Raw genomic sequence first — 15,336 nt, forward strand, 5'->3', positions numbered from 1 at the left:
AGGTAAATAAATGTAATATAGCAGAAGTCTCTAGTCAGAGGAGGTATTTATCAATTATTGTTTAGTATTAAAGTTATATTTGTCTGTGAAAGTTGTGGGGAACTCTGTCTTTGAAAAGCACTTGCAGCAACCAAGCAGTGACGTTGTGTCGGCCCTATGCAGGTCTCCGCTCATTTCTCTGAAGCAAGTTGATCTGGGCTTTTTTGTTAAACAGTGCTCCTCAGGCAGCTCCTAAGACAACCATTTCTACTTCTCTGATGGAGGGCTTGAATCAGAGGCCAGTATTCTAGTTTAAGATTCAGACCCTGGCTTTTGCACAGGTCAGCTAGTAGGTGAGTCAGAAGCTCTGTAGGACCACCTGAATTTCATATGGACCCTGTGGGAAAGAGATAAGAAAGATCAACCTTTTGACATGGGAGTGACTGGAACAGGTTGAGAAGGAGACCTGTACTAAAGGCAGAGCTTATATTGTGCTCTGGTCATGGTCTACTCCTTCAATACCTAGAATTTAACAAATGCAGTCAAATATACAGATCCTCTTACAAACCAATATGCACTTTTCAGTCATTAGTGTGGAACTGTCTCTTATAAAAAAAAAAAAAAAAAAAAAGAATTGCTAGCTCTCCCGTTCTTCTTCTCCAAGCATCATTAATTGATTCATTTCCTATTGATGCTACAGTAGAAGTGATTTCAGCAAGGGAAATTTGGAAGTGTCTCCATATATCATCTGGTTAGACAAATTCCACTTGCCTTGTGAAATTTCTGTCAAGGCTTAAATGCCTTTATATATGAGGTTCCCAGTTTGTGTCCCATAGACAATAGTGGCCACAACCATATTAGACAGCAAAAACTATCAGATTGTCAATTCTGCCTGGTTATAGTTTGATAAAAGTCAGAAYCACTAGACAAATTAAGGAGATGTGCTTTTTCAGTGTTTCCAGGAAAAGATGATTGTGTTCTACAAGAAACACAGATCTTTGCCATTAGTCTAAAATGTTTGCATCCCTGTCTTCTTTTAATGGACTTTTAATGAACCTCCTTTTGAAATGTAGTATCAATTTCCTTTGCTTTTAAGGCTCAAATCTGGCAATACATTAAGGTATATTAATGTATATTAATAGGTATATTTAAACGTATATATTTAAATGTGTATATAACCATATTGTATAAATTTATGATTGTATTTGTGTATATATTTATACATATATACACATATATGTATACATATACGTATACATATATGTGTGTAAATACAAATATATAACTGTGAGTAGCTCCTTAGGAGTCAATAGAATTAGTCACACAGTTAAATATAGTGAAGAGCTGAAGTATTTTGATAAAGTAGATCTCAGCCTGATCCAGACTATGAAAGTATGTAAGGATATCTGGAACTGAAAGTTCAGCTGGAGCAGAAAGTTCAATTTTTCTATCTATTTATCTCATACAGGCTTTTTTCTGGAGTTTGAACCTTCCAAAGAAAGCCCAATAATAATGAAGACATATATGGTCATTTATGTTTATATTTCCTACCAAGCTACATTTTTATTTGCTTAGAAAAACACACTGCTATCCATACATGTGGAACAGAAAATGAGATGATACTGAAGCCTACTATGAAATTGTTTTATGGTAACTTGGATACTCTGTTCTCTGGACATATTTTTATGGGAATCATCTTATGCTGTCTTCCTTCTTGGCTTATTGTAATCTGTATTACCAGAATTACAAGCTACCAGGCAGTTTTTTACAGTGTCTTGAGTTAATTTGAATTTTTAGGGGTGTTCTGTAATAAAATGCCTGTAGGTATTTAGTCAGTTCAGAGGTCATTCAGCTTCTCCTCACAGGTTAATCTGGAGCTACAAACAGAAGCAGTAAATAAAACTAAAAAACAGAGTGGTGAAAAGCCAGTGTAGGTATTTACACTGGTATTTGGTAGGGCCAGTGTAAATAGAATACTATATGGAGTTCTGCAAAGTAACACCATTCAAAAATATCAAACAATAAATATTCAACAAAAAGAAATATATTCTATGCTCATCATTAAGTAACTCCTACAATTGTAAAGTTTTCAGCAGCATTTAATTCCACTCAACATTTCTAAGAGACCTATTTGTTTTTTCAGGCACCAAAATACCTTCGAAAATCTAACTTTCAACAAAAAGACTTTGAGACTTTCCCACTAAGTTCCACCAATATACATGTTCTATCTAGAAAAACCCAGAACACAATCCAGAGTCCCAGGTTGTTTTCCAGGGGATAGATACATGAGACACCAGGGGCTGGACACAGCCCAGATGGGAAACACCAAGCATATATGTGCCCATTCCTCTCAGTGGGCTACAGGGGCACGTACCGGACAGCCTATACAAGTCAAGGGGAAGCCTAAATACCAAGAAACAGCTTTTACAGAAGGTATTCTGCTGAGGTTGGATCTGCCAGTAGGAAATAGTAAATACTTTTCCCTGTGAGTAGGAGMGCTCTGTCCACATTGTAGCCATATTCCTCAAAACTCTCTCTCAAGGACAGGTGCTTTGATCCATTCTTTCAATGTGAGGGTAGTGGTGGTGGTGGTGGCAGCCTTGTTTACGCAATACCTTAGCTGCTAGATCTAAACACCAGATTGTTTTGAAGGAGATGATGGTTTTTGCAATGGTGTTGTCACCAAGTAGACTTTTAAGGGGTCTAAGACTAGGTCATCCAAAGAGAGAGAATACAAGAGAAAGCATGTTTCAGCAACCTAGTGCCTGGGAGGAAGTCACAAATTTTGACCTCTGCTCCTAAGATTGTTTCTGTGCTTGCCATTAACCATCATTAGGTTTGGTGCCGATGGGGAAAGAGTTAAGTGCTGAGTGAAAGCAGATCCAGCTGACAGCAACAGAAACAGGAAGAACAAAAAGATGTGTATGTGTGTTTAGGGGAGGGGGTTGTTACCTGTGCTGGGACTGGTGTGGGGCTACTGGAAGGGCTTTGCATCTTTGTACAAGGAAATGGGTAAGGAGAGTTTGCTATGTAATGCAAATGAAAGTAAAACAAATATATATTTTTTTCTACTAACGACYTGGAGAGTTGTTAATTGGCTGGCTAGTGTTGGGGAGAGAGGGAGAAGGGGAAGGGTAACACACATACACGCATAAAGATAGGTCCTGCTGAGTGGAGCTGAATACTCCATATGCTTCTTACTCAAAATGTGAACTGCAGACCAGATTAGATCAGGGAATGTTAGCCACGTCCAGTGTGAAATATGTTCTATTTTSTTTGGTATCTTTTAAAACAGAGAGAGGAGCATAAGTTCAGGGAGGTAAGTGAAAGTTCAGTGAGATTTCTCCACATTCATGAAACCTGAGTTCATAGTTGAGTTACTGAGTCACATACAGATGAGGATCTTGCCTGGTCAGTTCAAAAAAAAAAAGAGAAAAAAAAAACCCAACCCCTTCCCTCTGTAAGTTCCTTGATGTTTAGTAGGTGTGGTTTGGGGAAGAAAAGCCAGACCAATACCAACAGCTGCATGGAATCTTTCCACAGCTGAAAGGTGAATAATTAACTCTGTTATAACTGCGGCCCCTCGGGGGGAGGTGAGTCACTGGCCCAATTTAGAGTTATGTTATCTTGTAATGAACAATGAGAGGGAAATCTATACGTGTCCTGACAGTTCTAGTGAGACATCGATGATCTGTGCCCCAAAAACCTCAGGAAGGGAGTTAATCAAATGCACCTCTAAGAAAATAACTGACTTTGTACATACAACTCATTAGCGGTTCAAGGAGATCATTTTTTCTACACATGCGAAATTCCCTGCGTATGATGCTCTGGCTTAGACAAGGAGGAAAAGAATGTGTCAGTTGTAATTGGCAACATTGTGCCAGTACCTGAAATCAGATACAATCAGGCTGGAAATTAACTTCTTTTTCTGAGTCCAGTCTTGTTCATACTTTGGCCTCTGGACACATGGGATGGTAGGTGGGGTCCACAAAAGGCAAATAAGAAAAATAAGCCTGCTGTTAGGTGATTTAAAAATCTTACTACTAGCTCTTTTTTTCCTAAGGATCTGAATGTCCACTGGGAAATCTCTTGCAGTTTGCAAATCCAAAAAGGTTAAAGGCTAGTTGAAACCTGACCAAACTTAGCATAGGTTAACAGTGCCCATGTGAGAAAGGCAGTATAAATTCTGCTTCCTCTTATGGAGGGAAAGAAAATTGGAGTCCTTAGCCCCCGCTCCTGAGCAGAGTGCAAGGCAGTGCCCCTTCACTGATTCCCCAGGGTTTGCAGTCAGTTCACTGAGAATTTCAGGTCTTTGCAGAATTCAGGTTCAGAAAGTTGCTATTAGGCAATACTCCTGGATCACTATTTACCAAACCTTGCAGAAAACAAGTGGATCTGTATCATTTTTTTTCCTCTAGCTAAAATTTTATTAGCTTGATAGAAATGAAATGACTGTTCCTCCTTTGGGGGTTCAGAACTAATAGTTGCACAGCATGACAGCCATAGCAGGACATCAGCCTCATTTGTCATTGCAATATATAATGCAGTCATGTTCTGATGGAAGAAGCACCTCTTGGGTGTTTTCTCTCTTCCAGGCAGTTTAGAAGTAGCATTGACTGATTCAGGAGGGAGTTATGTTTGTGTCTTCTCAGCAAGGAATGAAGCCAACTCTGTGCGRTAGGAAGCAAGTGACCCAGGGAATGAATGAACAGGGTTTAAAGAAGGAGAAAAGTTGCAAAGACTGATTTAAACCATGCGATTTTCAAGGAGCCATGGGCCCTATGTGATCTCAGTAGAGTAGCGTGTTTGTGAACAATACATAATTAAATATGTAATTCCATAGAAACATGAATAAAAGGAAAAAAATAACACAATCAAGAACAGTCTAAAACAAAGTTGCTCATCTGATCTTAAYCCTCATTACTGGGTATTATTCTTGATGATGGTATTTATGACTAATTAATGACAATAATAGAGAAAACTTTACCACACGGCCACAGACACACTAATATCCCTTCTAGGGTCAACAGACTGTCACTGGGCATGCTTTAATTATTGCTTTGTCATCATCATGTGTTCAATTCATCAGTGCAGATGGTCCAGATCTGCTGCAGGAATCCTGTGATCAGTTAGTTGTAAGTTTTTTTCCGTAAAAATGACAGTGATCAGCACTTTGGAATGGAAACCAGYATTCTAGAGAATAATTTAAGAAAAACTAAAACCTTCTACTCTAGAGTGCGGAGAAGACTTTCAAGATGAACGTTCATGTTCCCAGGTGTCATAAAGGTAAATCAAGATATCTCTAAGAAGCCCTTTCCTGCTGTCTTCTTTTTTCCTTTAGGGGAGGAAGGAAAAAGAAAGGGAAGAAAAGTGCTGAAAGATACAGAGAGCCCAGCCAAACCTAGTCCAACCATTGTGTGTAGTGACCCTCCAAGCCTTGGCTATAGATTTGTTCAATTTGCTCTCTCATACATATGCAGTGAGAAATAACACATCCGAAGACAGCTCACTACAATGAAATAATCATTTCAGCTYGTTCACACAAAAATACCTATTAATGGGCCTATCAAACAAGCTCTTTGTTTAGAATTGTCCCACTTACTCGTCAAAGCTAGAGCTCTTGACCCCTAGGATTTCCAGCCATGCTGCTTGTAACACGCTCTTAATTTAACTGATATTTCWGTGACTTGTTTTCTCCCTGCAGTTCAGACAGTATTTTTTTTAGCCTTGACAGAATGGCTAGACTAGGTAATCCACGCAAACAGCTGCTGCATGCAATGTGATCTTTTCCCCAAACCTTTTTAACAAAGACTTCTGAATTGTTCCTTAGTTTTGGATATGTTGGAAATATCCGGAAGCTAAAATCTTTCAATATGAATGTAATTGACATATCAACTGTCTGACCATACTGCTTTTAGCTTCAGAAGTGTCCCAAGATTAACGAGAGCTACATGTTCAGAAGACCACTCCTTAATCAGAAAGCGTTCATCAGGAAAATACCTCTGATTCAAGCCATTTTCACAGAGGATTTGCTTATTGAATGTGTTCTTGTATATGGTCTAGTGAGAAGAAAGATACTACTGTTTTTTGTAGTGTAAGCTCTGCAAACTTTCCAACTCAGTGAAACATAACATAATCATGATTTTCCATTGTAATTAACTGAAATTATTTCATTCTTTGTCAACCACAGGTACTTCTATTTAATGGAACCCCGATATGAGCCCAAGTAATATTAAAGTAAGTGTTGCAAATATTGAAGATATAAAATAACGTTAATGGATCCAGGGAGATTTGAAAAATTAACAGGAGAAAAGAAACAACAGTTCAGTTTTTGAAAAGGCTTATGAATATAAGGGAAAACATATTCTGTAGAAAGGTGGAATTTGGAAAACAATCACTTAAAGAAATCAAGAGGTGAGAGTGGACAGAAAGTAAGACATGCATAGGGAACAGAATATAGCATCAAAATGGGTAATCCAGCTGTGGATTGCACGGGCAAGCGTAACGCTCTGAGTGGGCAGGATGGCAAAAGTCCTTGTCTAAACATTGCAGGTAAAATTTTATCCACAATATTCCACCGTGTTTTAGCAATTTACACTCTGAAGAAATTGATGTATTGGAGAGCAATGAGAGAACGATAAAAAAGACTTGAGCAAGGAAAATTGATTTTAATAGGCAAGATTAAGTACTAAATCTGTCTAATCTGGCTAAGTGAAAAAAAGGGCCACATGGATAAATATTTAAAAGGTATCTAATAGGAAAGGAATTATTTTAGGATGACCAAAATATTAAGAAAAGGAAAAAAGGATGAATGTGAGAATGAGGTGTATCGGACTGTGAAATGGTCCCCAATGGGATAAGAAAAAAAACATTCTCCTAGTGAGAATGACTCTAAATGAGATTGGATATTATCTTAGWGACCAAAGGGGCAACTGAGAATATCAACTATTTTCGAGATTCTGTAGGCAAAGATCCAAACAAAATAATTTTATGAAGGCCTTAATTTTGCAGAGCCATACACCCTTTCTTTTTCTCAACAAGGTCTGTTGGGCAGCAGAGACTCTTTCAGCGCTTTGCTGTCGCTCTCCACACCACGAGTTAATTAGGAAGTAGATACACAGCCTAACACTATGCCTGTCCACCATCTCTACACAAAAGCAATGAGGACTGCTGTTGCATGGCAAAAGCATTACACTGTACATAGTTTACACTATGTATTTCCACATCCTGTGCTCTCCCAAGCAGTCTGCACAACCCCCAAGGAACCTGGAGAGTGGGAACCACCTAAACAATGCCAGCAAACTAAACCTTTAGGCATTTCTTTGCTTTGATCCAGAGAAATGCGTGTGCTGTGCTGTTTGTACCCTCAGAACAAATGGCAATCTTGGGAACTAGCACAGATATTTAGAGACGGTATTTAAATACCATTCCTTGGGAAATTCCCACTGCTTAACGAAAGACCAACTAAAACACGAGTTTTCTCTCCCAGAAGGCTGAGACAGGCATAATGAGGATTAGCAGACATAATTGATATCATTTCTGTATCCTAGAGGATCATATGAGTCATCTTTCTAGTCACGTCCTCCCTGTTTTTGGGACTGATGAGAGTGAAAATGCTGCTGTGAAGTGTAAAGAGGCAATATGCTGTAYGGTACAAGCCACTGACTGCAAACAAAAAACTTCGTTAAGCAATGCCTATAATAACTCCTTTCTTTTCTGTGGCACTTTTTTCTGTAGATCTCAAAGTGCTGTACAGATGGAAAAGCTCAGGAGGTGAAGTGAGTGGTTTGAGGTCAGTCAGGTAGACAACGGCTGCTCGGGGAATAAACCAAGCCGCGGTGCCTCACTTTGTGTTATAAATATCCCTCCTGTGGAATCCTGGAAAAGATCACTGCAGCTATCGCTTGGAGAGGGACAGTGTGGAGCTGGAGCTGAAATACGCCTGAGTCYGATCATAAGACCATTGTGTATTAGGAAGGCCAAATTCCACCCTAATGTGCAATCTCTCTTGAAATCAACTGGAGCTTTATATTTAAACCTCCAAGTATTTGCAAGGTTTTCCTTCCCATGGTGTCTGAGTACCAGCAAAATTACATCATACCAAAACAATCTCTGAGGATGATTCCTTACTACTTCTTCCTATTAGCCCCAAGAGCCAGTATAGACTGTTTTCTTTTTATAACTTTTTTTTTAATTTCACATAAACACTGGGCCTAATTCACTAATCATGGAAATCATGGAAAGAGGAGGAAAGGATTATTTATTACCTAAAACTACAGTAGTGTAGTGATGCCTCAGGCATAGTAAGTACAAAAGTCATCATGAAACGATTTCACTCTCAACTCTGTACAGTTTGAAAAAAAAGAGAAAAAAAAAAGCCAGCAGGCATCCAACAGCCTTAGTTCACTATAAGAGAAATTATGCAGATAATATTTACAAACACTCCRTGTGATCAAAAAACAAAGAACATAATGTGAAAGGAATCAAAACAAAATGCTTCATATATTCCAAAATTATAAATCCCATTGTGCCTGAAATTTGGAAGGTGAAATGCATCCTATAGATTCCTGGAAGCAGAAGAAAAAGGCATTGATCTTGAAGCCACAGGTCTAGAGTTCCTTGTTGGCTCGGCTGCAGGTTCCCTCTGTAATCTTGGGTATATTGCTTTACTTCTGTTTCCTCTCCCACATTGTGGGTGTGCCTACGTTGCAGTCAAAAGTGGGATTGTAAAGCTTGTCAGCCCAACTGAACTAGATTTAATCAAGTTAGCTTATGAACTGGTAGCAATGCAACTGTAACGTGGACTTGGGTATGGACTAGCTGCTTRAGGGTGGATAATGAAATTTGGAAAGAAAAGAATCTGAAAATTATCAGAAGAATCCCATTCATCTAAACTTCACATTATGAAAACATACTTTAAAAAAAAACACACGTATTTTCTGATTAACAGCAAGAGCTGAGCCAGGAAAAAAAAAAAGAGAGAGAGAGAGAGAGGTGATGGTTGAAGTTTTCAAAGTCATTTAAGGGATTTAGCCACATGCTTCACATTAATGTGAAAGTGCTGCTCTGGGATACAGATCTTAAGAATGGGAGATCAGATCCTCAACTCCATCCAAGCCATGTTGTAACTAGGGTATGAAATGAGATGAGTTAGTCTTCCACAGGAGTAAGACCAGCCGAAAAAATGTGTGCTTCAAAACTGTGCAGACATTTTAAAGGAAAGTTGCTTGTTGTTGTGTCAAAGTTTAGCCAGCTGGTAAATAAAATTGTATTAGGCTATAATTATATATATTATAAGAAAACACTCATATATTGTGCAGGAAAAAAAAGATCTACTTTTATTAATGAAAGGATAGCTATAATGTGATTTAAAACTCTAGATCAATGTCAAAAACAATAACAAAATCTGGTATGACACTTCCCCCCCACCCAGCTAAATTGCTTTTATGTGCTCATAAAAACAGCATGATAGTTAAAATACTAATAATGGATATTAGATGGAAATGATAGTTGCAAAGTACAAACACATGTAAGAGAGTTGCTTTAGAAAGTATGGTGAGAGACAGGGTAAGAGGAAAAACTTTATTAATGTCAGAAAGATACAGTGAAATATTTAGTGCACACATGTTTGGGATAAGAGTTGGGATGCAGAGCCAGACACTCAGCTGGTGAATGTTGATATAGCTCTGTTTAAGTCAGTGGGACTATGCTGATTTACATCACCTACAGATTTTACAGATGGCTTCGATATGCATGCAAACTTCGAAAGTTAGCCGGACCTACCTGCCCCTCTACTCTCTGGAAACGAGGCTGGAAGTCTGGTGGGATAAGGATTGTCAAGCAGATCTCTTGCTTTTCTGTGGGCTAGGAACACAGCGAAGACAAGTATTATTGTGGTTAGAACAATATTTCTACATTTTCCTAGCCCCACGGGAAATCAAAATGCACACTAAAAGCAAATAATTAACCTAACTTTGTAAGCCTTCAAGAGACATTCATTCTGGTATGATTCAACCCGTATTTTATATGAATCAGTGTTCCCCTCCCTACTTAAATGTAGACATGTTATTTCTGTGGTCTGGAAGCTGAGATCAGATTTCACCCATAATGATTTTAGCTGCCACACAGCTCATCAAAATTGCAATTATAAACACCAGTGTTTTTCTTTTTCTGGAATGTAGACTGCATCATACCAGATCCTGCCAAAAGGTGCAAATTTAGCAGTGCGATGGATATACTTGTGCAACCTCCAGGGAAGGACAATTAGTGAATGAGGAGTAAGAGGAGAGAGGGAGTTGTCGAATGACCAAAAGCCTAAATCATCTTTATTTCCCTCTTCTGCACTGTGAGCTTTTGATTTTGCAAAGCCTTTTCACAGAGAAACAGCACATCAGCCTCAAAGGAGTGATACCAGTTTGCATGTAGTAAGCTTTGAGTTGAGTAACAATTGCCCAACAAAGTTCACTATCAGAATGAGTACAGTGATAGCTGCCAGACTTCACTTCTGCCGTTTTCTTTCATCCTTCAGCCGTGTGTTATCAGTGTGTCGCTACAGAGCTTCTGCTCTGAAAGGATCCAACTACGTTAAGGACAACTACCCAAATTCACTTGGAGGCCATCAATCAGCAAGAAGCAGTTTTAATCTTTCTTTCCAGTTTGCATTCTACCTGTGCTGGCTTGTATTAGAATTAAATCTCCATTGAGTCTATGACAGGTGTAGCAAAGATACTGTAAATAATACCAGACTACTTAGAACTCACATTACAGATGGGTGAGAGATAGGAGAAGTACGAGCTGATCAGACATACCTGGAAGTGCAGTGCCATTGATCCTGCCTCCAGCTTAGGGCTGGTCCAAGGACAGCTCAGTTCCTCATTCCATTTCGTGTGGAAATCAAATATACATTTCCCATCTGTTCTTTTTGAAACAGTAGCTTTACTTTGACAGTGCTTTGAACTGCCTCCCAATCTGCATGAAAAATTCCACAATGTGCTTTGTTTAATCATGCTCAGAGATTTTTGGGAAATAGCTCTGATTAGTTCCAATAGTATTAGGAATGGCTGGGCTGGGCTTTTACATGTCGAATATATAACTTTTCCAAATGCATAGTCTTTTATAAAATGACCAGCTACAACAATAATAAGGAACACTGAAGAATGTTTATAAAAATCCAAGACCCCCCCCCCAAAAAAAAAAAAAAAAAAAAGGTATCTGTGAGGCCACCATGCAGCTGCTCAGTTCCTAGCCCAGAGAGGAGGCAGACTTGCAGGACATGGTTCCCAACAGTTTTAGCACTAGCCAAAAGGCTGCGAGGTCTCACACTGTTGCAGATGGAAATTAGAGGCACACAGTTTATTGCATCGTTGGAAGAACAAGTCTGAACTACAATGTGTCTGAACACTTCAGATTCTCACTGGAAGTGTTTGTGTACTGTCTGGCTATCCAAGTAGTTTCAGATATTAATCGAATTCAGCAGATCTATTAATGTAAACAAAACACAAAATTGTATAGATGCAAGGGTTGACGTAGACTGTATGATCTCGATAACCCAGAGGACTTGAGTTATTGAGGATGAAATAAATAAAGCTATGTTTATATCTGTAATTTTATTCCTTTCTTCTTCATGAAGACTATACCAGCCAGGGTGTGGAAATCCAACCAGCACTTCCATTATCTGGATTTTGTCTGCACCACAGAGGGCTTTGTCTGCTTTTTGCTTTGAATTATTTTATGTTATTAAGAAGTTGGTCATTAGAAAAAATAGTATTTTGGTTATTAAAAGTCACTGAACATTTTTCCCTCCAAATCAATGTAATTATAGGAAAACGTGAATATTTTGTGTGTCTGCCTGCTTTCCTTCCATAAGAAGTTGTTTAAAACACWGGAGCTCTATGAAGTAATTCTTGAAGACATTTGATGTGCTGCCACATGAACATGTGATTGAGTAAACAAATCAGTGTGCCCCATACAGATTAAAAATTGGCTGATAAGCATTAAAATACAGCTGTAATCAGAGAATCCCTTCTGAAGTCACTCTACAATCTGTTCTTTGTTCCTCTGTCGCTAGACATCTTCTACCATTAACCTGGAATAAAAAATAAAATTCCTACTCATAAAATTTACATCTCATGTAAATATTGGAAAGGTGATAAATTACAAAAAGAGGGAAGTCACTGATATACAAATTAATTCTAAGTTATTTGATGTTGCACGGGCTAGCAAATGATATATATACAGACAAATATTAAATCATGTATTCATGAAGAGAAAACATAGGCCATGTTTAAAGAAGATAGGGAGTGTAGCTGGGCAAGTAAGTACCTAATAGAAGATACTAAGTGAACCTGGAGGAAAATCAGCTGGTGGGATAGACAGCAGCATCCAAGTTACCTGCCTGGGCAGGGTGCTTAACTCTTCTGAACAGCGGAAAGGAAGCGCTGCAGCAGCAGCTCTGCCAGCCAAACGGCTGCCTTTACTCYGCAGGTGCAGAACAAGCAGGTGGAGGTTTGTGGGACGCTTGGTGATCCCAGGAAGGGCTGGAGAGCTGTGCAAGTGGCAGAGAGCTGGGAGGCGTATGCCAAACAGCGTTAGGCACCAGGTCGGCCACTGCTGCTCCCTCTGGCTCACTGTCTAAGCCACGGTCCAGCGTGCCTGTACCAAGTGGTGGTGTGGCTTTGGGCTCCTGTGAGAGGTGGCATCTGCAAGCACCCTGCCTTCAGCCAGGGCAATTCACCCAACCTCCCATTAGCTCTGATGTTGCTCCACAAAAAGATTTCCACTGGGAGGAGGATAGAAGCTTAAATTATCCCAGAAGGTTGCAAACACCCCACAAGCCACAGGTCGATCTCTCCTGCAGTTCCCATAATACTAACGCAACCCTTGCTTGTATAAGGAAAGGAATTTCTGGCATGAACAGGGAAGATACAATATTCCGAAACAGCTGTGACTGTTTTTTGGAATATTARGTAGGACTCATCTCACCTAAGTCATCCACACAGACTTATTCACCTTCAGTTTCATTATAGTTATGAGTGAGAAACAGGCAACTTTATGGTGTGATTCATTTAGAGCTGACTTCCGAAATTCATCAGATGAATTCCACCCTGAAAGTGCCTGTTTCTCTTTAGTGACTTATGAGAACTCTTAGTGAGTAGTCCACATCTGGTCAGTTTTCTCCCACCCWCTGTGTCTCTTCTGATGTTCATAATTCTGAAAAGAGGTGGAATTTTCACAGATTATTCCGAAAAAGAGCAATGAGAATGAATAGATATATGGGAAATTGACTTTACTTTTAGGTTATGTATGAGCCCATGCTGTTCTGCTTAGCCAAAATAAAATTAAGAGTCAATCATCTGTTATATTCTGTAAATCCATATATGGAAAAAAAATTACACCAATCATTAGCTCTTTTATTTAACAGACACCAGCATAAAAAGTTTCATTAAAAGACAGAAGAAATTCAGAATAGATGTAAATAAACTTTTTTAACAGTAGAGCTAATTAAAATTGCAACAATTTAGCAAAATTAATCAAATAATAACATCATATCTTTCTGCAACACATAAAACAAGGAAGACCACAGAAAAAGACACAAAATTAAATAAGAATTAAGCGCTGTGCAGGGAAAGATGATGTTGCTATACATCACCACCTGGGAAATTCTAAGTCATGTCCGGATGAGCTCAGCTCATAGTTATTGGAAGTTTACCTTTTGGACTTCTTTTCTAGTACCTAAAGACCAATTTTACTGTTCTGGAAAGAAAAGCCTGTTCCAGAGGTGTAAGCCCAAGCCAGTGAGCCAGAAACACTTTGTGTCTAATCCAGTTTTGTCTCTAACTTCTTCTGTTGCCTTGGGCAAGTCACTTAAACACTCGACTAAGCACATTAAAGACTTATGAGCTATATTAATGCAAAGTATTTTTATTTTCTAAAATATAATCTGTCAAAATCCATTAGTACAAGCAGGAAAGAGAAAAAGTCCAGCCTTGTAAGGCCCATGAGAAATTTTGGAAAGTCACAAGCAATGGCAAAGCCAGAGTACATGATTTGGAGAAGAGAATGGGAAAAAGGAGATTTGAATCAATCTAAGCAGGTTGGACTTACACTTTAACTCATTTTATTCACCTGATACAAGATCAGATATTTGATTTGCAGAGTATATAGTGAAGGTTTGTGTAATGAGGGGAAAAAAACCTACAAAATGTGGTTGTCATTACAACTGCATGAAACATAAAAATTATAAACCTTCTATAGGTACACCAAAAAACTGGAACAAAGACCAGCTCTTGAAAACTTTAACATCTTCCCACCAGGAAAGAATTAGAAAGAGTCAGACTAGATTAAACATAATACTCTAAATTCTGCTCTGATTACATGCATGTAAATCTGAAATAACATCACTTAAAGATTTATTTGGGACTTAAACTTGTGTCTCTGGGAGCCTGAATTTTTGAAGGGAATTTGGGGAGAAGAAAACAAAAAAATTTTTTTTTGTTTATAAAGATCTGAGCAGTGGTTTATCTGTCTTTACAAAGACATACACTGTGTGCAGGCCAGTAACAGACTTTCGCTCATACTGCAATGCTGAACTGTACTGAGAAACATACATTGACAACAGTATACAGCTCGGTAGCTGGAAAAATAGGCTTCTGTGAGCCTATTACAGAATCACAGAATGCTTGAGGTTGGAAGGGACCTCTGGAGATCATTTAGTCCAATCCCTCTACTCAAACAGAGTCACCTAGAGCATTTTAGATAGGACCACATTCAGGTGGGTTTTGAATATCTCCAGAGAAAGAGACTCCACAACCTCTTCGGGCAACCTATTCACCTGTCTCTGTATCAGTTCCCATTCAAAGGCATCAGGGCAAGCTGATAACACATACAGAATGCATTGAGCTTTATGAGAGCACATATTTCCATCAGAAAAAAGATGGCACAAGTTGTTGGGTTAACGGCATGGAGCTTAGGAGGGCGTCGTATCATTTTCATAGCCTGCCTCATGTCTTTTATTCAGTCATGGCCAAATCACTGGTACTCATCCAGCTTCTGGCACTTAACAGAGTCTTCCTTAGGCACTGAATCGCCCTACATGCTCCAGAAGGGAGGACAGAGCAAGAGATGGGTTGCCCTGGTAGGTGATTACCCCACGTAAAACCTCAAGCGCCTCCTAAGAATGCCCAACTTCCCCTCCTGACTGCAGGGCATCCTTAGAATGATCAAGTTTCTGACTTGGCTACTAGAAAGAGCATAAAATCAGGATAAATCCTTGCTGGGTTTCTGTCTGTGATTTGATTGCTCAGCTGTACAATGGAAATAATAGATTCTGACAGTGGAAATGTGAAGATACAACAGAGA

The 15,336-nt window shown here is 39.0% G+C and overlaps 1 protein-coding gene across 1 annotated transcript in view; it reads right to left on the bottom strand.

The window, feature by feature from the left end:
* The window catches only part of LOC146600003 (uncharacterized), a 78,518-nt gene extending 67,713 nt beyond the window's left edge, over positions 1–10,805 (bottom strand). The window contains exons 1-2 of the mRNA XM_085297702.1: positions 10,788–10,805; positions 9,763–9,843 (exon numbers count right to left, since the gene is read on the bottom strand). Of these exons, the coding sequence (XP_085153828.1) occupies positions 9,763–9,843; positions 10,788–10,805 (99 nt within the window). The remainder of the gene's footprint in view (positions 1–9,762; positions 9,844–10,787) is intronic.
* Positions 10,806–15,336: the final 4,531 nt, after the last annotated feature.

Source organism: Rhea americana, unplaced genomic scaffold (genome assembly GCF_003343005.1).
Source record: "Rhea americana isolate MKP2758 unplaced genomic scaffold, rheAme1 scaffold_13, whole genome shotgun sequence".
In the NCBI taxonomy this organism is placed as follows: domain Eukaryota; kingdom Metazoa; phylum Chordata; class Aves; order Rheiformes; family Rheidae; genus Rhea; species Rhea americana.